The sequence below is a fragment of the Narcine bancroftii genome, chromosome 4 (genome assembly GCF_036971445.1).
Source record: "Narcine bancroftii isolate sNarBan1 chromosome 4, sNarBan1.hap1, whole genome shotgun sequence".
NCBI classification, from domain to species: domain Eukaryota; kingdom Metazoa; phylum Chordata; class Chondrichthyes; order Torpediniformes; family Narcinidae; genus Narcine; species Narcine bancroftii.
This window is the reverse complement of record NC_091472.1, coordinates 56,452,870-56,477,147: the sequence shown is the minus strand read 5'-3', so window position 1 is coordinate 56,477,147 and position 24,278 is coordinate 56,452,870. Positions and strand designations below refer to the sequence as shown.

The 24,278-nt window shown below is 39.6% G+C and overlaps 1 protein-coding gene and 1 long non-coding RNA gene across 8 annotated transcripts in view; one reads left to right on the top strand and one right to left on the bottom strand.

Moving 5' to 3' along the window:
* Positions 1 to 797, bottom strand: part of LOC138760588 (uncharacterized) — a 35,238-nt gene extending 34,441 nt beyond the window's left edge. The window contains exon 1 of the long non-coding RNA XR_011355721.1: positions 666 to 797. This is a non-coding gene — a long non-coding RNA (uncharacterized lncRNA). The remainder of the gene's footprint in view (positions 1 to 665) is intronic.
* ppp2r5a (protein phosphatase 2, regulatory subunit B', alpha isoform) overlaps positions 1 to 24,278 on the top strand; it is a 236,346-nt gene that overhangs the window by 180,042 nt on the left and 32,026 nt on the right. For all 7 annotated transcript variants that reach the window (XM_069931345.1, XM_069931339.1, XM_069931338.1 and 4 more), the window contains one exon: positions 12,713 to 12,766. In XM_069931345.1, coding sequence (XP_069787446.1) covers positions 12,713 to 12,766 — 54 coding nt within the window. The remainder of the gene's footprint in view (positions 1 to 12,712; positions 12,767 to 24,278) is intronic.

Sequence of the window (24,278 nt, the reverse complement as noted above, 5' to 3'; positions counted from 1 at the left end):
GGGTTTTTCTTTTTTTTTTCTTTTATTCCTTTATTTGTTTTTTCTGCAACTGGAAGAGATTGGTCTATTTAGATAATCACAATGTATATCTATATTAGAATATGAGGTGAAATTCTTATTTTTATTTTTTTCAAGAATTATATGAATATATAATTTATATGTGACTCATTCTGTATTGCATTATATAGAAGCTATATAATTAATTAATATCTAAACAATATATACATATAATATTTCTCTCAATCAAATTAATGAAAATATTTTAAAAAGGGAAAAAAAAGGAGAATTCAACTGCACCAACCCTGGAGAAACTGTCTCAGAGGCCAATGTCAGAACATCCTTCAAGAGGGGGAGCCCTGGCAAGTAGTCAGGCCCTGATGGCATTCCTGGCCACGGACTGAAAGTCTGTGCTGACCAACTAGCTGGAATATTCACTACATTTTCAATGTCTGCAGTCAGAGGTTCCCACCTGCTTCAAAAGGGCATCAAACATCCTGGTGCCCAAGAAGAGCAGAATGAGCTTCCTCAATAGGCACTTTCAAGCTGCCTTGTAAAATGGGGAGAACCGGGCAATTTGCAAGGCAGCTGGAAAGGGTCTGACCTGGTTAGCGGGGTCCAAAATCAACCAGATCCCTGTTCTAGTCAGGGAACCCAGTTCAACTTACCTAGGTCTCGTCCATCAGCGGCTTGAAAACAAAAATGACCAACCCAATTACTCCTGTGACATCACAGGAGCTGGCATCACAGGGGAACCCCAGCTGAAATGTCTGCCGTGATCAGGAGGGAGAGAGGGGTCGCTGCCATGGAGGGGTGGAGCACAATTGGGGGGGAGTGAGGTCACTGACATGGGGGGAGGGGTCACTGCCCTGATCAGTGGGGGCAGAGGGGTCACCGTGATCGGTGGGGGCAGAAGGGTCGGCTGCCACGGGGTGGGGGGGTTGCGATTGACAGTGGGGATGGGGGGAGGCTGACCACCAATAGTTTGCGTGATGCATCACCTACCGTGTCATTATGGGGATGAAATCCCCCTTAAATCATCTTGTTGATGATTTACTGGGTCAATTTCCACCCCCCCCCCCCCGCCCCCCCATCTGGAGGGCTACCCAGGTGCTGCAGCATAAAAATGCCTACTGACTATAGCCCAGGAGCATTCGCATCTACTGTGATGAAATGCTTTGAGAGTATGGTCATGGCCAGAATTGACTCTTGCCTAAGTAAAGATCCGCCACAACTTTCCACAGCAGATGCAATTTCACTGGCTCTCCATTCAGCCATGGATCACCTGGACAACAGCAACATGTACATCAAGCTGCTTTTCATTGATTACAGCGCAGCTTTCAAACTATCATCCCCTCCATACTGGTCAGTAAGCTTCAAAACCTAGGCCTCTGCAACTGGATCCTTGACTTCCTCAGTCAGTGTGGATTGGTAACAACATCTCCTCCTCATTGACAGTCGACGCAGGCACACCTCAAGGATGTGCACTTAGCCCACTGCTCTACTCTCTACACTCATGACTGTGTGGCAGGCACAATTCAAATGCCATCTACAAATTTTCTGATGACACTGGTTGTTGACAGCATCACAGTTGGCAATGTGGAAGTGTACAGGAGTGAAATCGATCAGCTAGTTGAGTGGTATCACAACAACAACCGTGTAATCAACATTAGCAAAGCTAAGGAACTGATTGTGGACTTCAGGAAGGGGAAACTAGAACACAAACCATTTCTCATCAAGGAGTCAGCAGTGGAGAGGGTAAAGAACATCAAATTCCTGAGCATCCTCATCTCTGAAGATCTATACTGGGGCCATTAGATGATGCAATCATGAAGAATGCTTGTCAACAGCTATAATTTGTTAGGAGCTTGAGGTGATTTGCTTTGTCACAAAAGGCTTTTGCAAATTTCTTAGTATATATTTTCTTAAATATATACAATATATTTTCTCACAAACACAAGAAACAAAAACAAAACAGTCCCTCCCCCCCTTCCTTTCCATACATACAGATCCATTCACTGTCAGAGCTGACATATATTTTAAGTATATAGAATTCAGTTGGGGAAACTACATTTTTATATATATAATAGTTTCTTTTATACCCTTTGTATGAACTGCAGACATGTTAGTTTGACATCTGGTGGTTGGATACTGATAGATAAAATCAATCAAGATGCGTTTCACAAACATTTCTCAGATTAGTTGACCCTGTATTGAATGTGCCCAGAAGTATTGAACTGCACGTTTTACAAACATTTCTACGTCTGATTCCACCTTCATTGAATTCGCCCATTGTTATTGAATGAAGATCTAACCGGGACCAATGCCTGAAGAGGGTGCACAAAATCAGTGAACCGGTGCGGACTCGAAAGGCCAACATGGCCTGTTTCCGCTCCGTAAATAGTTATATGGTTATATGGTATCTGGGCCAGACTTTTGCAAATTTCTACAGGCGTACAGGACAGGAAAAGACTACAAAGGGTTATGAAATTGGCCAGCAGCATTATGGGCATTCGCTCTATTAAGGACATCTCTAAGAGGTGGTGTCTCAAGAAAGCAGCCTCCAACATCAAGGACCCTCTTCCCACTCCTACCTTCAGGTATATTGAGGGATTTTATGTACTTTCTGACCACGACCACCCAAGTTCATGGTGGCATTGAGCCTGTGGCATATCCTCCCATTTATTTCCAGCCATGAGACTGAAGCTGAGTTAATTACTTACTACTGTTACTGTCCTGTTATTGCTCTCCCTCTATTGTCTTTCTAATCACAACCTCTATGAATATTTGAAGTGATTAAAGATTATTAATTGCCTTTGCAAACTAATCACTAGTGTTTGCTTCAGATTTGAACAGACTATTTTTATTAATTTACATTTATGAATTGGGAATACTATTGTAGAATTCTCCGTGGAATATTTAGAGGTAATTATGTTATGCGGGTATGTTAAACTAATTAGTTTTGAGCAGCTGTTTATTGTTTAAATTTATTACCACTTCAGTGAGTTATAAATGATGCCTTGGGAGTCATAGACATTATCACAGAGATGCAAATAAATATGACCTTGAACCTGCCTCATTAATGCTGTGAGAAATATGCTAATTCAGAGGACTGATTGCTCTCCTTTCTGGAAGTTTATGTTTCAGTAGTATTAAGTAGAGCATTATATGTAAATAACTCAAAAGCTTTATGAGACATTATGCATAATTATGTTCCAAATGTTCTGTTTCAAATCATGCAATCATTGAAATGATTCAAATGAATTACCTTTAGTTATATTACTGTCAGCAAAGGTCCCAAAGTGATCACAGAATGGTGGGTCTGGGTGTGTATCTGAGGGTGTACGTGAATATTTATGTACATGTGTGTTGGTTTTTCTGTTGAAAAGGGCACAATGTACATCTTTTTAATGTAATCGAAGTTGTGATGCTTAATAAAAATATTTTGAAGAAAAAATAATTTTGCCATTGAATCAGCATTATAAAATTGTCCTTAATGACCACTTGTGTGAGATGATGGTGGAAGTTTTATAATGATCATTTTCTGGGTGAGTTAAACCAAAGCCTTTGCATGAACTCTGGATAATTGGAATATATTATTTAACTGCTTTAAATTGTGCTTTTATCACGGGACTCTTGATTAATGGGGAGAACAGTTGAATGGACAGATTTTGTGGTAGAAATAGCTATGAGATGGTGCTTACCAGTTAGTGTGTAAATGGAAAGCAACTTCCAACTTTAAATGTAGAATTTAATTTTTTACGTTTAATTTTTATTGGTAATTTCATTTAAAGTGGTCATTTCATTTTTACCATTATCGTTGTTCCATTTTGCATTTTGTTTGGCTGCAGCAAGTATGAATTTTGGTGAATCGACATGTACTTATGTATATAACAATAAACTCAAATTTTTGTTGCATTGATTAAAATTAGGACATTGCTGTCCAAATGGCCCTCAGCAGTGAAAAAAGTATCCCATTGAGAAATGTGGCATTGAAATACATAGTGCACAGCAGATGCTGCTCTTTTGCGATTGTGCCAACTACATTTATCAAAATAAGTTATTCATGCCAATGTAGGAGAATTTTTAATGAGGTACAAATCATAATAATTGTTAAACAATTAACAAAACCATTATAACTATCGCTAGAAATTACATATGGAAATTTAGAAAGTTGTTCCTTTAGATTTTAATGTTGATAACATTTTACTACTTTTTCACAGGGTACTGTTTGCTCTTTCAATTTACTTTTTTGTTCCATATCTTTGGTTTAATTTTTGTATCTTATGAAATATTTTTAACTTCCTGGCATTGCTGATATAACAAGTTCTTGCTTTAGTCACAGGTTTCAGATCACATGCAGAGGGTACTGTGTAATTTACAAAAGTCTACATTGAGGAGCAGGGACTAGAGCATTCAGGCTTCTGAATAAACTCTATCATTTAATACAGTCATTTCTGACCCTCTATTTCAATATTATACTCCCCCTCTCTTCCCAAATCATTGTTGCTTTTGGTGTGTAGAATTTTTCTTTCAAACAAATCAGCAAATTCCACAGGTTTCCCACCCTCTAATTTAAGCAGTTCTCCGCCTCTCAGTCCTAAATCTGATAGATGGTAGCACGAGAATGTAACCTCTTATCCTAAACATCCCATTCAAGGAAAAGACCAGCCTTATCAGAATTATTTAAATTTCAATTACGTCCCCATCATTCTTCAAAGCACATGAATACAATTTGTTAACATGCTCTCTCTTGCTTCGATGGTCCCACTATCCCAGGAATCACTCTGCTTAATCTATGCCTCATTCCTCTATGGGAAGTACTGGTAGATCCTTATTAAAGTAAGGAGAGCTAAAAGCTAAACTGCACACACTGCTTCAGGTGTGGTCTTGACAAAGGCTTATAACAAGACGTTCTTGCTCCTATACTTAAATCACAATTGCTCCACGGCACATGCAATCTTACTGGCTCTCCATTCAGCCCTGGATCACCTGAACAACAGCAACATGTACATCAGGCTGCTTTTCATCAATGACAGCTCAGTACTTCCTCATCAGAGGACTACAGTTATTGCAGCTCGGTAACATCTCCTCACTGATAATCAACATATGTGCATGTCAAGGATGTGTGCTTAGCACTCTGTTCTATTCTCCCTGTACCCACTACTATGTGACTGGGCACAATTCAAATGCCATCTACAAATTGGCCAGTGATACCGCGGTTGTGGGCATAATCACAGACTGCAATAAGGAAGCATGTAGGAGTGAGATAGATCAGTTAGTTGAGTGGTGTCACAACAACAACCTTGCACACAGTGGTAGCACAACTAAGGAACTGATTATGGACTTCAGGAAGGGGAAACCAGGAGAACACAAACCAGTCCTCAATGAGGGGTCAACAGTGGAGAAGGTAAAGAGCTTCAAATTCCTGAGTGTCAACTTCTCTGAAGATTTATCCTGGGTCCTTCATGTCAATGCAATCATGAAGAAGGTTTGCCAGCAGCTTATTTCATTAGAAGCTTGAAAAGATTTGTTATGTCACCAAAGACTTGTAATTTTTTTTAAGTGTACCGTGAAGAGCATTTTGACTGGTTACATTTCTGTCTGGAATGGAGGTGCCAATGCTCAGAATAGGAAAAAACTACAAAGAGTTATGAAATTGGCCAGGGCCATATGGGCATTAGTCTTCACTCCATTAAGGACATCTATAAGAGTCGATGTATCAAGAAAGCAGCCTCCATCATCAAGGTCCCTTACTGACCATGCCCTCATCCCACTGCTACCATCAGGAAAGAGGTACAGGAGCCTGAAGACAAACACCCAACATTACAAAAACAGCTTCTTCCCCTCTGCCATCAGATTTCTGAATGGACAATAAACCACAGATACCACCTCAATTTCTTATGTTCTTTTGCACTAATTAATTTATTTTCAAATTAAGTAATTTATAGCAATTTTTGGACCTGTAATGCACAATAATGCTACCACAAAACAATGAATTTTGTGACACATATTCATTATAATAAATTCTGATTCATCTTGCTATCATTTGGCTTCTTGCTTTACCTGCACATTTACTTTCAGTGACTGTTGTACAAAGAAAACATAGTCTGTCAATTACTAAATTATTGCAGAAATCCTTGTTCACTTTGTCTAATCCCAATGATATTTTTTTAATGTTCTGTTATCTCAATCTTTGCAACAGTCTCCAACATTTCTGCTGTACTGATGGAGATAAGAAAGTAAGAGCAGAAGACTGCCAGACTCTTCAAGATTGCCTCACCATTCAATATGACCTATGCTAGTCTCAGATTTCAGATTTATTGTTAGAGTACATATATGACATTACATACAACCCTGAGATTCTTTTTTACTGCAGGCGAGGCAGTATTACCATAGTGGTAGTGCAAAGAAAATCTGTATCTTTTCTTTTCTTTGGCTTGGCTTCGCGGACGAAGATTTATGGAGGGGGTAAAAGTCCACGTCAGCTGCAGGCTCGTTTGTGGCTGACAAGTCCGATGCGGGACAGGCAGACACGGTTGCAGCGGCTGCAGGGGAAAATTGGTTGGTTGGGGTTGGGTGTTGGGTTTTTCCTCCTTTGCCTTTTGTCAGTGAGGTGGGCTCTGCGGTCTTCTTCAAAGGAGGTTGCTGCCCGCCAAACTGTGAGGCGCCAAGATGCACGGTTTGAGGCGAGATCAGCCCACTGGCGGTGGTCAATGTGGCAGGCACCAAGAGATTTCTTTAGGCAGTCCTTGTACCTTTTCTTTGGTGCATCTCTGTCACGGTGGCCAGTGGAGAGCTCGCCATATAACACGATCTTGGGAAGGCGATGGTCCTCCATTCTGGAGGCGTGACCCACCCAGCGCAGCTGGATCTTCAGCAGTGTGGACTCGATGCTGTCGACCTCTGTATCTATATGTCAAAAAATAAACAAATAAACTGTAAACAGATAACAAACTGTTTAAAAATCAATAAAGTGCACAAGTAAGAGTCCTTAAAAGTGTCTCTTATTGACTTTGTGGTTGAGGAGTCTGATGGCGGAGGGGTAGCAGCTGTTCATGAACCTGGTGGTGCAAGTCATGTAGCACCTATACCTCTTTCCTGATGGCAGCAGCGAGAACAGAGAGTGTGCTGGGTGGTGTGGATCCTTGATGATTGCTGTTGTTCTCCGACAGCAACGTTCCCTGTAGATGTTCTTGATGGTGGGAGGGTTTTGCCTGTGATGTCCTGGGCCATGCCTACTACCTTTTAGAGGGCTTTACACTTAGGGTTATTGGTGTTCCCATAACAGACAGTGATGCAACCATTCGGCATGCTTTCCACCACAAATCTGTAGAAATTTTCAGTGTTTCTTGTATCACACCAAACCTCCGCAAACTTCTGAGGAAGTAGAGGTGGTGATGTGCTTTTTTCACAATGCCATCAGTTTGTTGGGTCCAGGAAAGACCCTCTGTGATAGTTACTCCCAAAAACTTAAATTTGCTCAACCTCTCATCCCCCAATGATCACTGGATTGTACAGCTCTGGCTTTCCCTTCCTGAAACCGATCAGTTCCTTAGTTTTGGTGACATTGAGTGTAAAATTGTTGTTGGTGCACCATTCAGCCAAGTTTTCATTCTCCTTGCTACATGCTGATTCTTTGCCTTTCTTTATGCAACCCACCATACTTACCGAGCTACGCAGTCGTAGGAGTAAAGTGAGTAGAACAGGGCTCAACTCTTCTCTGTCAGTTTCTTAATTCTCTGTTAGCTAGCTTAAACGTAAATACTGTATGTTAATGATCTGGCTTCACTACCCTCTTAAAAAAATATTTATGTACCGCATGTGTAAGTGATAGGCACGTTGAACTATGTCCTCTTGTTTTATGACTCTCCCACTGGTGAAAAACTCTCAACACCTATGTTTTCCAGCCCTCTTACCATCTTGTGTGTTTGAATAAGTTCCCCCTAACTCCAAGGAATACAGCTCCTAACTATCCAGCCTTTCTTGATAGGACAATCAATCCTAGGAATTACCTCCAGTGATTCTCATTTGGTCTGCCTCCAATATTACTACATAACTTTTAGGCAAGAAGGCCAGAAAAGTATAGTATTCTGGGTGCAACCCCTCTAACATCTTGTACAACTATAACAAAACTTTTAAACTCCAGCATGTTTGCAATAAAAGCCAACTTGGCACCTTAGCTGCTCATTGAACCTGCCTGCTAACTTTTGGTGATTCATACATGAGAATTTCTAAATTCCTCTGAATTCCACTCATTTGTGGTCTCTCTCATTTAGATCATCCCTCTTCTGAAATGATGTCACCCTCCCCCACATTAAACTATAAAAACGCTACAGGTACACAATCCTTTATCCGAACCTCTAAATTCCAGAAAGCTCCAAAAACTGGCATTTTTTTTCCTGATGCTGGTACAGCGGAGGGGGAGAGAGAGAGAGAGAGACAGCAGCGCGACTAGGTTGGGCGGGGGGGCAAACGGCAGCGCGACTTGGGTGGGTGGGGGGGAGAGATATGGCAGCACGACTCGGGCGGGAGAGAGGCGACACCGCGACTCGGGTGGGTGGAGGAGGAGAGAGAGATGGCAGAGCGACTCGGGTGAGGGGGAGAGACAGCAGCACGACTTGGATGGGTGAGGGGGGAGAGAGACGGCAGCACAACTCAGGTGAGCGAGGCAGAGAGAGACGCCAGCGCGACTGGAAGGGGGTGGATACGACAGCACAATTTGGGTGGGCTTAAATATGGGGCAGCAGGCTTTTGTTCTGAAAACCGGAAAAATTCGAAATTCGGAACACACTGTCCTCCAAGGCTTCTGGATAAAAGATTATGTACCTGTATATTAAATACCCACCGGACTCAAACTATCTAAATCCTGTGAATTCAGTACTATATGTTGTCAACCTATTTCCATAACATCGGCAAACTGGGAAACCTTAAATTTTGTTTTTTTAGATTATTAATAAGAATTGTAAACAACTGAAGGCCAAAAATGAATGCCTGTGTTATTCCATTAGGTAGATTTCAAACATGAAAATAATCTATTTATTTATTCCAACTGTTTTTGAGATGATAGCCTGCTTTCAGACAATGATAATTTGTTTCCTCTGATATTTTGAACTCTTAATTTATGCAGCCTCTTACTGGGGACTTGGCCAAATGCCTTTTGTAAATCTAAATACACTTCATTTGTATGTTCCCCTCTGTCAACTCTGCCTGTAATAACCTCGAAGAATTGGAGCAAATTTATCAAACGAAATTTATCTTTCATAAAACTATTAACTAGGTTTGATCATATTCAGCTTTTCAAAATGATTATTTCCTGTTTGATTATTGACTCTAACATCTTAAACCAACTTCCCTATGGTTTTCTGCCTGCTTTTTTGAACAAGGGATTTGTGTTGACTTTTTTTCCAATTTCCTTACAACTTTGCTAGTTTTGAAAAATATCAGACAATTGGGCTTGTTTCACTGCAGCTGCTTCCTTTAAAACAAATGGCTGCACATAGTTGGCAATGGCACGGTTGGCATAGTGGTTAGCGCATCGGCTTTACAGCGTCAGTGATTGGGACCGGGGTTAGAATCATGTACTGCCTGTAAGGAGTTTGTACATTTTCTCCGTGTCTGCATGGATTTTCTCTGGGGGGGTCTCCGGTCTCTTTCCACATTCAAAATGCACTGAAGGTATAAGTTAATTGGGTGTAAATTGGGCGGCACAGACTCTTGAGCTGAAATGGCCTGTTATAGTGCTGTATGTCTAAATTTAAAAAAAAATAATAATCATAATGATCATATTGGGGGGTCATAACCATGGGCCAAGGAGGGTGACTTGAATACCATTCTAGGTTCACCCCTGGATTGGATGAGAAGCCACGTGGTAATGGGAGACAGTAGTATCTGAGGAGGTGGCAAGATTCTCAATGTCGCTGAAAGGCCTCTCTTTTGCTTATTTTTCTCTTCTTGGTAGGGCACTGGACTAGTGGCACCTCTCTGTGTGCTTTTACAGGCAACAAATATTTTTATGTATTAATGGACATAATACTGTTTTAAAGGAAATCAGTATTAGTTAGAAAATGTTGTTGGAGTAATTATGGCATACAAAGCTGAATAATCCCCAAATCTTGACAATTTGTAGCCAAGACTACTAAAAGAGGTAGCTATGAAGAAGCACAGTTGCTGGAATTTTGAGTAAACAATGAGATGCTGGAGGAACTCAGCAGGTCACAGTGTATTCACAATTAAAAATGGTCAGTCACTGTTTGAGGTCTGGACCCTTTACTGAGACTAAAGTAGGAAGAGGTGATATTGTATATCAAGATTGGCGGAAAGAAGCCAGGGTGGGGGTGGGCTTGGGGGGTGGTGGGTAAGAGATGATAGGGTATTGGACAGAAGGTGATGCAGGTGGAGAGACCAGAGAAGGAGAAATCACCAAGTTTGGGGTGGGGGGGGGCTGGTGCGGGTGCGGAGTGGCACGGAGTTGGGAGTTAGAGAGAAAAATAAGAATCAGACTAAGCAAAGAAGAAATTCACAAGATCATACTGCCCAGACCATCTGTCCAATTGTCTGCAGAACAGAGCTGGCAGCAGTTTTTACATCACTATCTTCAGAGATCTGAACTAAGATGGCATTTGCCACATATGGCTGCGTTGATTTAAGGGTCGAGGGCTCCGAGGAAGCAGTAGATCAGAGCAAGTAACTAGAACAAGAGAACATCACCTCTCGGTCCTGCTGAGCAGGAGAAGCCTTGGATAGGACCCTACAGAGTAGAAAACACAGCAGCGGACAAGGCTCCAGCTCAGAATTCATAGGTCTAACACCAAGCCACAGGAAACCAGTTTGTGGGAATCAGGTATCATGTCCAGGACTCATGGAGGTGCTGATAGCAAGCAGGGCTCCTGAAGACCCTTAGGAGCTGGCAGCTTCTTAAAGGTTTGGGGGTTCAGAACTGGAGGTCAAGGAAATGCCTCTTTATGTACCTTTATAGGGCAAATAAAGGAAGGATTTTTATGTATTTTGTGTACAGGACAATAACCGAACCTTGAATCTTAAAATATTAGAAAACCCACAGGCGAAAGGCTGACAAGTTAATAGGATCCAACTATGTGCAGCCATTTGTTTTAAAGGAAGCAGCCGCAGAGAAACAAGCCCAATTGTCTGATATTTTTCAAAGCTAGTTAAATTCCAGGGAGATTGGGGGGGAAAAGTTAACATGACTCCCTTGTTTAAAAAAGGGAATCAGCAGGAAGGAAATCATTGGGCAGTTGGTTTCATATCTTGACAAAGTGTTAGAGTCAATAATCAAACTGGAAATAATTAATCATTTAAATGAGGAAACTGTCGGTGCCCGAGTCCCTCCAGGACCCCTGCTTGCCAGCAGCACCCTCAAGAATCCCGGTCCCTAAATCTGGTTCCCATGAACGTTAATTAGATCCTTGATTTTTGTATCATTTCTGAAGCCTACTTGTGCTACTTTGTGCAAGTTTGTTTTAATTGCTCTCCAATTCCCTGCTCCCTGTTATGAATTTGCCTGTTTTTTCCCAATCTTCAGGTTACCTAATTACTACTTTGTCAAACTATCTTATACAAATCTTTATGGACCAATACTATCCTCCACTCCTTTTCTTTGCCAAGATTGGGGTACTTTTATGCCAGCTAGGCATTTATAACAACAACAGTTCATGCATTTATCCATAAAATGTTAGTTCTTGTCTATCCACCATATTAAAAACCTAGATGCATTTGAAAAAAATCAACATTCACTAAGTTATCAGCAGTGAAATAATAAAATAATCCTTAAATGCATATAAATTCTCATTTTAAAAAGTATGTAATGGTTTCAATTCAGTGCTCTTTGTAAGAAAGCAGAGGAAATATGGAATTTTTATAGTTTTAAATTTTTTTAAATTCTTCACAGAACTATCTAGTTTGAATTGTAGTTATAATTGTTATTTAACCTTCTAGAATTTTAACCATACTGATATATTTGAGTAGGTCGGATTTTTTTATATACTTTATTGAAAATTCAAAACCACAAAATAAACATTTACAATATTTCAAATACATATGATATATATATAGATATATATATATCTATATATATAGATAGATAAGAAAGAGAGAGAGAGAGAGAGAGAGCATGCAAGAAAAGGAGAAAAATAAAAAGAACAAGACAAGAGAACCACAACAGGAGTATTTCACTTTTTGATATCTTATGTAGACTTATAAGAGAAAGGGAATGTTCAAGATTCATTTAAATATTAGTACCCACATTTTTGTTATGGCAAGAGAAGTTAGTGTGGTCTTGGATTTTATAGCCATATCCTGGAGTTACTTTTCAAAATATTTTTAAAAAATTATTAAGTTTAATGTCTTTCTAGAAATCCATGGCCCTTTAACTGTTTTCATATGAACATTGACACATATATTGATCAGTGTAAGGATGTTGACAAAGTACTAGTGATGTGTGTGGAGACATAATGAAGTCATTTCAGCTTCATAATTTAGTTTGTATGTGTACAAAGTCAATTATAATTTCCACCATTTCATTTAATATGTTAAATACAAATAATATTATTTTGCTTGCTGAATATTTGTAATTAGATTAACTTGGTAACATAAAAGTTGAATGATTTTCTATTGTTCTAATGGAAAAATAAAGTGATAAATGTTTCCATAAGGATTACATTTGATAATAAATTGTTATCTCTGTTTTGTCCTCTAGTTGGCTTATTGTGTGGTACAATTCTTGGAAAAAGATGCAACTCTAACAGAACCAGTAAGTTGTCAGTTCACATTTAGAAGTTATTCTGGTTTGAACTTTTGTAATTGATTTGTGGTAAGTTGGCAAGTGTGGCAGGAGAAACGTTTAAATATTCTGATTGCCGTTAGCATTGAAATTTCATTTGCCTAACATTTGAAAAATAATGCAATCATAATTTTGTGCATGTATATAGCTTATGAAGAATGTGGAGACAGAAAAGGGAGGGTACATCATAAACATTTCAAATACACATGATTATTGTATTATACCTTCCTGAAAAGGAGTAAGTGAATGAAATTCCATAATCAAGAGACCTGCAAAATAGAGACTTATTTCTCTGCTTCAAATGAAACTTTAATCCACTTTACACAATTTCATATCTCATTTTCTCATTTTGTAAACAAGTTTTTTTTTGTAGCTTGTCACTTCCAAGAGAGGGCAAAATAGGCGAGAGGGTATCAGTGTTGCTAGATTTCTTGTAAAGATTAGGTCTCTTAATCTCCCAATGGAAATTGATAGCAGTTTTAGACTGACATCTACTTCCTATGGGAGATGCTAATGCATAAAAGGATTGCAATGTCAATATCTACTTGCATTCCCTCTCCTTACCCTATTTTTTCATTATGTTGAATATCATTAATTCTTGTTGATAGTATGTTAATGATTCTTGGATAATGTGATTTGGAAAGGGTGGATTTTACCAAGCAGACATTTGCTGCTTAAATAGGTCACAGGGTTGCTTTAAAGTTAACATTTTTAGAACATGAACATTTTGATTTGATCCTAGAAATTGAAACCTTATTGTTAATAACCAAAATACACGAGAATTTGGAGGATACCAGTCATTTGATGTTTCTGCATTCAAGGACTATGTCTTTGTACCATTATTTCTCACTTCATTGTTATTGATAGTGCCTTATTTGTCTGGATTTGTTTGAGGATAGGCCCCAGAGTAGCTGAGAAACTAGAAAAATTTTACCATCTAATACAATAGTACCAGGAAGAGTAAACTTTCTCACAGGATTCTGGACGATATAAAAAGAATCTTGATGGTCATTAAGGGTCCATTTCTAGATTCATTCATCATTTATCTTCTTCATTGTTGATACCTGAAAATAGATTTTTGTATGATCTCTTCAACCAAGCTGAAGGGCATTTTAAATATTTATGAAGACCAAAAGTTATTGCACCTTCTCTTTCACACCATTTCTTCTGCACTCCCTTTACTTTAACTTATTTAGTTTTCAAAGACTGACCTAAACTACATGCGGAAATATGGATAATTATAAACGTGAGTTTACCTAAGAAGTGTGTATATTTTCATGATGCTTCATCTGAATTTTCACTAGTTCTTAACCGTATTGAACTGAAATTATGAATCAGATGATTATATTGTATTGGCAATTAGTGCCATATTTTGGCAGTATTCTTTATTGTCTGCATGTGCCAAACATGAAGAAAGTACTGTCTGCATTTTGAGTAAAGATTCAGCCAAGTAACAGAGAATGGACATTAATATCAAATCAATCTGAACTGAACAAGCTCATTGCCTTGATGAAAAGATGGTGTGCAGTAATTCATTTGCTGCTCACTGTCCCTTCATTTTAAGAGTTGCACACTGAAGGCAGTGGAGCTGTCTCACAGTTCTATCTGTCCCAGTTTAAATACTGATGTCTGCTAGTAGTTGTATTCTCCGTGTTGCCATGTGGGCTTTCTCTGGGTTCTCTGGGTTCCTCATATAATCCTAATTGGGTACTGTAAATTATCCCTTTTAATAAACACATGTGAGTGAATAGGTTGCAAGAAAGTAAATGTGGGGAATGGAATTAATCTGAGAGTTGGCATACTCAGTGGCCTGAAAGGGTGCCTCCTGTTATGTAATGAAATATTAAAATCTATTTCTTCATCATTTTGCACTAAATTATGTTCAAGAACTGTTTTACTACATTACAGTAATTCTACTTTATGAAAATTCATATCTGATGTGACCATTCACAAATTGCAAGTATTTAAGTGTTAGTGTTCTGTAGATGTTTGTGGTCTCCTAAATGTCAGGAATGTTTCCTTTTTTTCTAGGTAGTATATGCATTATTTACTCTTGGAACTACAGATTCAACATTTATAAGTTAATGATATATTTCATAATTAAAATGTGATTGTATTTTTGTACATTTGAATTAATTGTTAGACTTTTGAGTAACTTTGATTAGCTTGTTACTCTGTTTCAAATGGATTTCCGGTTTGGATCTAATCCAACTCCAAGATTTTCTTCTTGCATAGTTTAATGAAGCAAGCATTAGACACTAATGAATGCACCTGTGCATTTATTATTAGATATGAAAAACCTCTGAGGATCACAGAAATAAAGGCTGAGTTAGGCCAGTTAAGAGGAGGCAGCACAATGGCAGATAAATGGGAAGTACTAATAGCTTGGCTTTCATTAGCAAGACAAGAATAATTCAATAAGAATTAATTGCCAGTAACTTTAACTTAGATAGTGCCTAATCAGTATAGTTAAAACAATTCAGTGTTGTGCTATGTTTCTTGTATCATCTTAAATTATTGCCTCAAGTTGCTCCCAGTGCAGAGAAGGTTCACGAGAATATTGGCAGGATTTCAGGGTCTGAGTTACAGGGAAAGGTTGTGCAGACTGGAGCTTTTTTCTCTGGAGCGTAGAAGATTGAGAGGGGACTTGATAGAGGTATTTAAGATTTTAAAAGGAACAGACAGAGTAAATGTGGATAGGCATTTTCAATTAAGAAAGGGGGAGATTCAAACTAGAGGACATGGTTTAAGATTGAAGGGGGAAAATTATAAGGGGAACACGAGGGGAAATTTCTTTACGCAGAGGGTGGTGGGGATGTGGAATGAGCTTCCGGCAGACGTGGTCGAGGCGGGATCATTGGTTACATTTAAGGAAAGACTGGATCGTTACATGTATAGGAGGGGACTAGAGGGGTATAGACCGGGTGCTGGTCAGTGGGACTAGGAGGGTGGGGATTTGCTACGGCATGGACTAGTAGGGCCGAACTGGCCTGTTCTGTGCTGTAAGTGGTTATATGGTTATATGGTTACAGTGCTATCTGTATTCATTTTCGTATTGTATAACATAGAGTTTACATGACTTTGGAAATGAAAAATTCATAATTGTACCACTGAATGTTTCAGCAGAAAGGAAATTATAGACTGATTAGTCTGACTTCAGTGGTTGGGAAGATGTTGGAGTCGATTGTCAAGAATGAGATTATAGAGTACATGGAGGCACCTGACAAGATACACCATGGTTTCCTTAAGGGAAAATCTCGCTTGACAAACCTATTGGAATTCTTTGAAGAAGTGACAAGCAGACTAGATAAAGGAGATGAAATGGATGTTTTCTATTTGGATTTTCAGAAGGCCTTTGACAAGGTGTCACATATGAGGCATGGTACAACAGGAAACATACTAGCATGGGTGGAGCATTGGCTGAATGGCAGGAAGCAGAGAGTTGGAATACAATGATCATATTCTGGTAGGCTGCCAGTTGCTAATGTTGTCCTACAGGGGCGATGTTGGCTTGCTTCTTTTTATGTTGATTTAGATTATGGAATGAATGGCTTTGTGCCCAAGTTTAAAGATGATATGAAGTTAAGTGGAGGAGCAGGTAGTGTTGAGAAAATAGGGGGGGCTGAAGAAGGACAGACAAATTAGGATAATGGGGAGAGGTGGTAAATTAAATACAATGTCCAAAAGTGTGCGGTCATGCCCTTTAAAGGAAGAAATAAATGGGAAGACTATTTTCTAAATGGGGAGAAAATTGAAAATACCCAGATGCAGAGGGATCTAGGAGTCCTCATGCAAAATACCCTGAAGGTATATTTTAGGTTGAGTCAGCAGTGAAGAGGACAAATGCAATGATGGGATACATTTCAAATGGAATAGAATAGAGCAGGGGCGTCAAACTCAAACTCACCGAGGGCCAAAATCAAAAACTTGGACTGAGTCGAGGGCCGAACTAAATATTCATTGAAAATTTTCAACAACATCTGCATGTTTTCTCTCAACATATGGAATGTTAAACTTTTTCTTATTAAAATAAATGTTTAATAATAGTTTTGGATAAACTCTTTCCAGAAGCATTAACAAATGAGAAATAAAATATTCAATAAATAATATCTCTCTATAGAGGATTTGTCAAATGTTGCTAGTGTGCTGTCGAATAGTAAAATCTGAGGGCTATTGAGAATGTGAGAGAATAACATGATTCCTGAAACAATCAAATGGGTGACTGATTGTGGGCATGAACTCTAGCAGGGTTATTTGCCATGCCCTTTTTCCATTGGTACAGATATCCTTTGATTTACACACTTTTCAAGTTTTATGCCTAATAAGCTCATTATCCAGGTGCAGGACCATTTTTAACCAGGAATATATTTATCACTGTGACATGAAACTATTGGAAGATCGTTTTATCCTGAGATTAAAGTTCATAATCCTTACTCAGGCCTGTGTGCGGGAGGGCGGGGTTTGCGGGCGATCGGGTTGGACGACGACAGTGCGGGGACATCGGCTCTCGCTGCAGGGCGGCATCTCGGCAGATCAGCGGCCCCGTCACCGTGAGTCGCGGGTCGGCCTGCGGCAGGGAGGGGGAGTGGGCAACGGTCCTGGCGAGGTCAGGCCCGAGGCCTCCGGTTCCGGGCGCTGGGAAGCGGCCTTGGCTTCCCCTGGCACCGGCCAGGCCCCAAAACCAGAGTCCACGGTGAGACCCTGCAATGTAAACAGAGGAGGTGGGGGCGATTAACGGGCTGACGCCAATGCATTCTGGGATTTGTTGTATTACTGTCCATGCGCTATACTGGCGCGGCGGCCAGCGGGCCACCTCTAATACATTTTTGAAATGATCTTGCGGGCCAAATATAATTATATCGCGGGCCAAATTTGGCCAAAGTTTGACATGTGTGGAATATAGGAACAGGAATCTGATGTTGAAGCTTTATAAGGCACTGGTGAGTCCTCATGGAATATTATTAGCAGTTTTGGGTTCCTCTTTTAAGAAGAGATGTGCTGGCATTACAGAGGGTTCAGAGGAGGTTCACAAGGATGATTCCAGGAGTGAAAGGGTTATCATGTGAGGAACATTTGATGGCTCTTAGCCTGTCCTCATTGGAATTTTGGAGAGGGGTGGGGGGGGTGGGGGGATGATGACCGGGTTTACTTTGAAATAATTTTAATGTTGTAAAGCATAAACAGTGTTGCTGTACAAAGGTTGTTTCCCATGATGTAAGTCTAGGACAAGAGGGTACAACTTCAGCATTTAAGGGCGACCGCTTAGAACAGAGATGCAGTGTAATTTCTTTAGCTAGAGGGTGGTGAATCTGTGGAATTTGTTGCCATAGGCAGTTGTGGAGGCGGTTGCATGTATTTAAGGCAGAGATTGATAGGTTCTTGATCATCCAGGATTATGGGGAGAGGGTCAGGCAGAAAGGCTGAGTGGGAAAATGGATCAGCTCATGATTGAATGGTGGGGGAAAACTCGATGGGCTGAATAGCCTATTTCTGCTCCTATGTCTTGCGGCTTTATAATCTTGTATTTCAGAGATGTAGTTTCAAAATTTCACTGGGTTTTACATGCTATCCCAGGTTCTTAAGCAAGTTGTATTAATAACATCAATTATGTGGCACAACAGAAAGCAATAGTGATACAAAAAGAATCCCATTTATTGTTGAGAACTGCAAATAGGAATATTTAAAAATGTAAATGAGTATTATTCAGGCAATAACAAAGTCATTTTTTATTTTCCACTCAATTACTTCAAGATTTTCCTGCACCAGCCATATTTTAGGCAAAGCATATGCCCTGCCTCCTGCAATGGTTACACCATTTTTTCAAATATTTATTTTGCTTAAGAGAAAAATAAAGATGGCAGATGCTGAAATTTTGAACAAAGATTTGTTAGAGGAACTCTGCAAGTCAGGCACCATTCATGGATAGAAATGGTTAGTCAATGTTTTGGGTTTGCACCCTTTATCAAGATTAAAGTATAAAAGGAGGTCCAATCATGTATATAAAGGGGTAAAGAAGCTGGGGAAGTGGCCAAGAGATGATAGGATATAGGATAGAAGATGTGGAAGGTGGGATGTTTATCACATTTTGCGATTACAGTGGGAAGTGTCGGTGGGGGTGATATGGAGGGAAGAGCAAACTAGGGAGTCTTGGAGAGACATCTCTGCGAAAAGTGGATAGAGGTAGGGAAGGGAAGATGTGGTGGTATCACGTTGGAAGTTGTTGAATGTGTCAGATGCAGAGGCTGGGGGTGGAAAGTGAGGACCAGAGGGACTCTGTCCTTGTTCTTCCTTGTGGGCGGTGGAAGTATGAGAAAATATGAGAAATTGAGAGTTTCAGTGCCTGCATTGTTATTCTTTTCTGAAAACATAGGAACACATGAATTGTGATCAAGAGTAAACTACCCTATTCTATAAACCAGCTCTGCTATTTAATATGATTACAACCATATCATTAAATCCTTAACTCCACTTTCTCATCAATTTCAGATCAGATTTCAGATTTATTGTCAGAGTACATACATGACATCACATACATCCCTGAGATTCATTTTCCTGCAAGCGAGGCAGAATTATGACTTGCTGGTAGTGCAAAAAAAATCTGTACACAGTGTATGCATATAAACAAAGAACTGTAAATGGATAACAAATGTAAACAGCTGGCTACAATAGAAAGAATTTAAAAAATCAATAAAATATACAAGTAAGACTCCTTAAATGAGTCCGATTCTGTTTGATGTTGAGTAGTCCGATGGAGGAGGGGTAGCAGCTGTTCCTGAACCTAGTGGTGCAAGTCTTGTGGCACATATACCTCTTTCCTAATGGCAGCAGTGATAACAGAGCATATGCTGGGTGGGGTGGATCCTTGATGATTGCTGCTGCTTTCCAACAGGGGCGTTCCCTGTAGATATTCTCAATAATGAGGTTTTGTCTGTGATGTCCTGGACTGTGTCCACTACCTTTTAGAGGGGTTTATGCTCAGGGGTATTGGTATGCCCATACCAGACCGTGATGCAGCCGTTCAGCACTCTTCCCCCCCAAACATTGTAGAAATTTGCCAGAGTTTCTGGTGTCATGCCAAACTTCCGCAAACTTCTGAAGAGGCGGTGACGTGCTTTCTTCATAATGCCAGAAAATATCCTCCGAGATAGTGACTCCCAAGAACTTAAATTTGCTCGCCCTCTCCACCTCAATACTCCAATGATCACTGAAGTCAACAATCAGTTCCTTGGTTTTGGTGACATGGCAAAGTTGTTATTGGTGCACCATTCTGCCAAGTTTTCAATCTCCTGTATGCTGACTCCTTGTCTTTTTTTAATATTTGATTTATAGATTTTCAAACTTGAACAATTTCCAATAATCAATCACAAATTACACTTATCCATTATATACAAGATTTGTCTGACTCTGAGCCATTTCTCCCACTCCACTCCTTCCCCCCCACCCCATATCAGGGATTTGTCAAGGCTCAACAGCTGGCACCTAGGCTGTTACATTTTTCTTGATTTTACTTTATTGGGCTGGAATAGAATCTCCCCCCCCCCCCCCCCCCCCCCACTGTCCCTGCTTTAGTAGAGGATAGTCGGGGAAGGCAGGGCAGTGAGGTATGCAGATCCACACTATAACTGTGCTCCTATAATATTTAAACATGGTTGCCAAATTTTTAGAAAAATGTTTTATTTTTTCTTTAAATTATAAGTAATTTTCTCCAGGGGAACACAGCTTTGCATTTCTGCATTCCAGCACAAAATGCCCAAGTGAGAGTCAGATTTCCAGGTGACTGCTACATATTTCCTGGCCACTTCCAATGTGATCCCATTTTGTGGCAGATATTACGATTGAGTGGATCATCTGACCAAACTTTATCCTATTACTTGCAGGCAGTGTGAGCCATAAGAGGTTTAACCTTGCAAATAAAGTGTGTGCTGCACATACTAATTTGAGTTGATTGTTGCACCACCTAGCAAAATGCATTATTTTATGAAATGGGAGGCAAGAAGTTAAATTTCTTTTATATTTTGGTTTGGCTGTATTTTTTTTTATTTTAATCAGCCTAATTCATAAATTATAATTAGAGCTATTTAATTTGTTTATTCTTCTGGTATGTCTGTCCCAGAGAATGCTAGAAAATATATGGGGATTTTCTCTTAACGAGTTATATTTACCTAAGTCATTTGGTGATGGCCATTGTTAGATGCTGTGCATTTAATATCTTACTCTGATTTGCAGGAAGAAATAACTTGCTTATTGTGACCATCATTTCAACCCTTACATTGTTCATTAGAAGGGTCACAGATGTAAAATAAATGAATTTCATAACATAACATGTTTCTATATATAGCTATTCCAAAAATTACAATGTTCAGTTTACAATTTTTTTGCTACATCACCTTCAATAGTTTGGGACAGCTGAAATATACATATTTATTTATATACTGAAAAAATCCACAATGCATTTCATTTCATATAAAATTTTTCAGGTTCATGCTTCATTTGTAAATTGAGGAACAACACTACTACCAATGGATTAACTTGTTTGAAATGTTAAAATGCATGTGAATAGTCCAGAGGGCATATTGCTACAAGGCTCTGATCTGGTAGTTTAATCAATTTCTAAAGTTCAAAATGAGATTGCGTGAAGATTTTTCAGGACCTTAATTGTTGACACACATTCGATACATTGCAGAAAGAATCTATCTATCCAACAAACAAAAAAATTAATGCTAAAGCTGCCCTCATGCACATTCACATTTTAAAAAAAATGACTATTACATAACCTGTGGAAGATCAGATCTGTAGTGCTTAGATCAGGTGATTAAGAAGGATACAGTAAATCCAGGTACAATCATTAGAAGGCCATTATCAATTGCAAAAAGGATAAACTGGATTCTCAGATGAATGCTCAGCAGCTGAGACAGGGTTTATATGTCACTACATCCTAAAAGGTGAAACGATGTAGTATTATTAATGGAAAAAAAAATCTCTTTCAGATGAGCTCAAAGTTTTCTATTTATGCTTCAGAAGAGAAAACACTGATAAAGCCTAATGTGCCCCTTCAGCCCCTGGCGACTCTGTGCTCCCAATTTCTGAAAGTGACATGAACAAGAACCTTCATGAGGGTAAATCCTTAGAAAGTGTCTGGCCCAGGCTGTGTACCTGGCTGGTTCCTTAAAACCTGTTGGTTGCCACTAACTGGAGATTTTGTAGACATTTTCATCCTCTCGTTGTTACTATCTGAGGTCCCTTCGTGCTTAAAACAAACACCGATCGTACCACTGCCCAAAATGAGGAAAGTGACCTGCGTCAATGACTATTTGCTGGTGGCACTTGAGTCTACCGTGATGAGAGAGAGATTGGTTATGGACCAAATCAATTCCTGTCTCAGGAAGGACCTGAACTCTCTTCAATTCGCCTACTCTCACAAAAGACGCCAGCTCACTAGCCCTCCAGTCTGCATGAAATCACCTGGACGACAATAACACTTTTTCAAATTGTTATTCATCTCAGCATTTAACACGATCTAACAGTGTTAACACTGTTTAACACTATTTAACAGGAAAACTAATAGTTAAACTCTGGGATCTGGGATTCTGTTCCTCTTTGCAACTGGATCCTCAGTTTTCTTATTGGCAGGCCCTAATCAATGCACATTGACAACATCGCCTATTCTTTGCTGACCACCAAGACAGGCATTTAAGGTTGGATGTTTAATCCCCTAATCTATACCATGCTTGCAGATGATTGCATAGTCAAGTTCAGCTCTAACACATTCTACACATATGATGAGGACACTATCACTGTTGGCCTCTTAATATTATCGGTAATGAATGAGTCAATCTAGGATGGAGTTAAAGAATCTGGTTGTGTTGGGCCAGAACACAGCCTTGCTTTCTCAACATCAGCAAGACCAAGGAATTTATTGTAGATTACACTGTACAACAATTTTTTTCCAATTTCAAACTTGCTGCATCATGTAGGAAGTTCAAACATTAAATTAACTTTTATTGAATTTAACATGTTTAATCGCATAATGATGCTGACCCATTATATTAGTTCAACTAACCTAAAAATGTTTTGTTGCTGATTTTAGTTTTTACTTAGCATCTGATGCCTCTTGTGTCAGTGTCCAACAATAGTCAGCCAGCACCGATTCCAGTTGCCCTGATACTGCTTTTCCATCGACGTAATGTCCTGGTGAAACCTTTCACCATGCTCGTCACTGATTGCAGCAAATCATCAGGGAAGAAGTCCAAGTGCGAATGCAGAAATTGAATTTTCAGTTATATGTTGCACTTCATGGTATGCCTGAAGTAGACTTAATTTTTTTAAAATGTAGACATACAATAGAGTAACAGACCCTTTCGGCCCACAAGTCCGTGCCATCCAATTACATCAATTGACCAGCAAAACCTGGTACATTTTATTTTAAGCGTTGGGAAGAAACTGGAGCACCTAGAGGAAACACACGCAGACATGGGTAGAACATACAAACTCCTTACAGATTTTATAAAACCAAGGAGCTGATTGTTCACTTCAAGAAAGTAAAGCCAGAGGTATACAATCCATTGATCAATGGGGGATCAGAGGTGGAGAGGATGAGCAAATGTAGGTTCTTGGGAGTCACTATCTCAGAAGATCTTTCCTGGAACCAACACACCAATGGCATCATGAAGATGCTATCTATACTTCCTCAGGAGTTTGCGGAGGAGCTAGTGGAGTTGTTCAAGTGAACCAGTACAGACTTGAAGGGCCGACATGGCCTGTTTCCGTGCTGTAAACGGTTATATGGTTATATTGTGGGTTTCGAATCGCAGTCCCGATTGCTGCAGCTGTAACAGCATTGCGTTAACCACTGCACTAACCGTGCCACTACAATGACAGGAAATCGCAAAAATAGGTTATATCAAAAAAATAGTACGTGATAGGAAAATGTTAAGGTGATTTTTGTTATCAGCAACCCAAAATCCATAAAATACATCCAAAAGTGTTCAAAATTCTTTGTTGTCCAATGTTGTAGAAAGGGGAGCCTGAGGGACTGTGCATCTATCCTCATTGATAGGAAAGCAGTGGAGAGGGTTCCTATCTTCACATATGTGGGAATCCACATGTTGGAGGTCCTCTCCTCAAGCCAGCTTATTGAGAAGTGTAAATTTGGTATATTGTTATATGTTATATCAAACTTCTTTGATGTACTGTGGAAAATACACTGACTACTTATATTGCAGTCTGGTTTAGAAACTTGAGTGCCCAGGAATGTAGAAAGCTGCAGAAAGTCAAGACCATCAGGGCACTGACCTCCTGTCCAATGAAGACATCTATGAGACAGCCTCAAAAAAAATCAGCCAACATCATAAAGTATCCCCATTACTATGTTCAATCTCACTGCCTCTTTCAAGCAGAAGATACAGAAACCTAAAGTCTAGCAACTCCAGATTCAATAGGGTGGACAGCTTGCATCTTTTTCTCTGGGTGAGACCAGCAAACA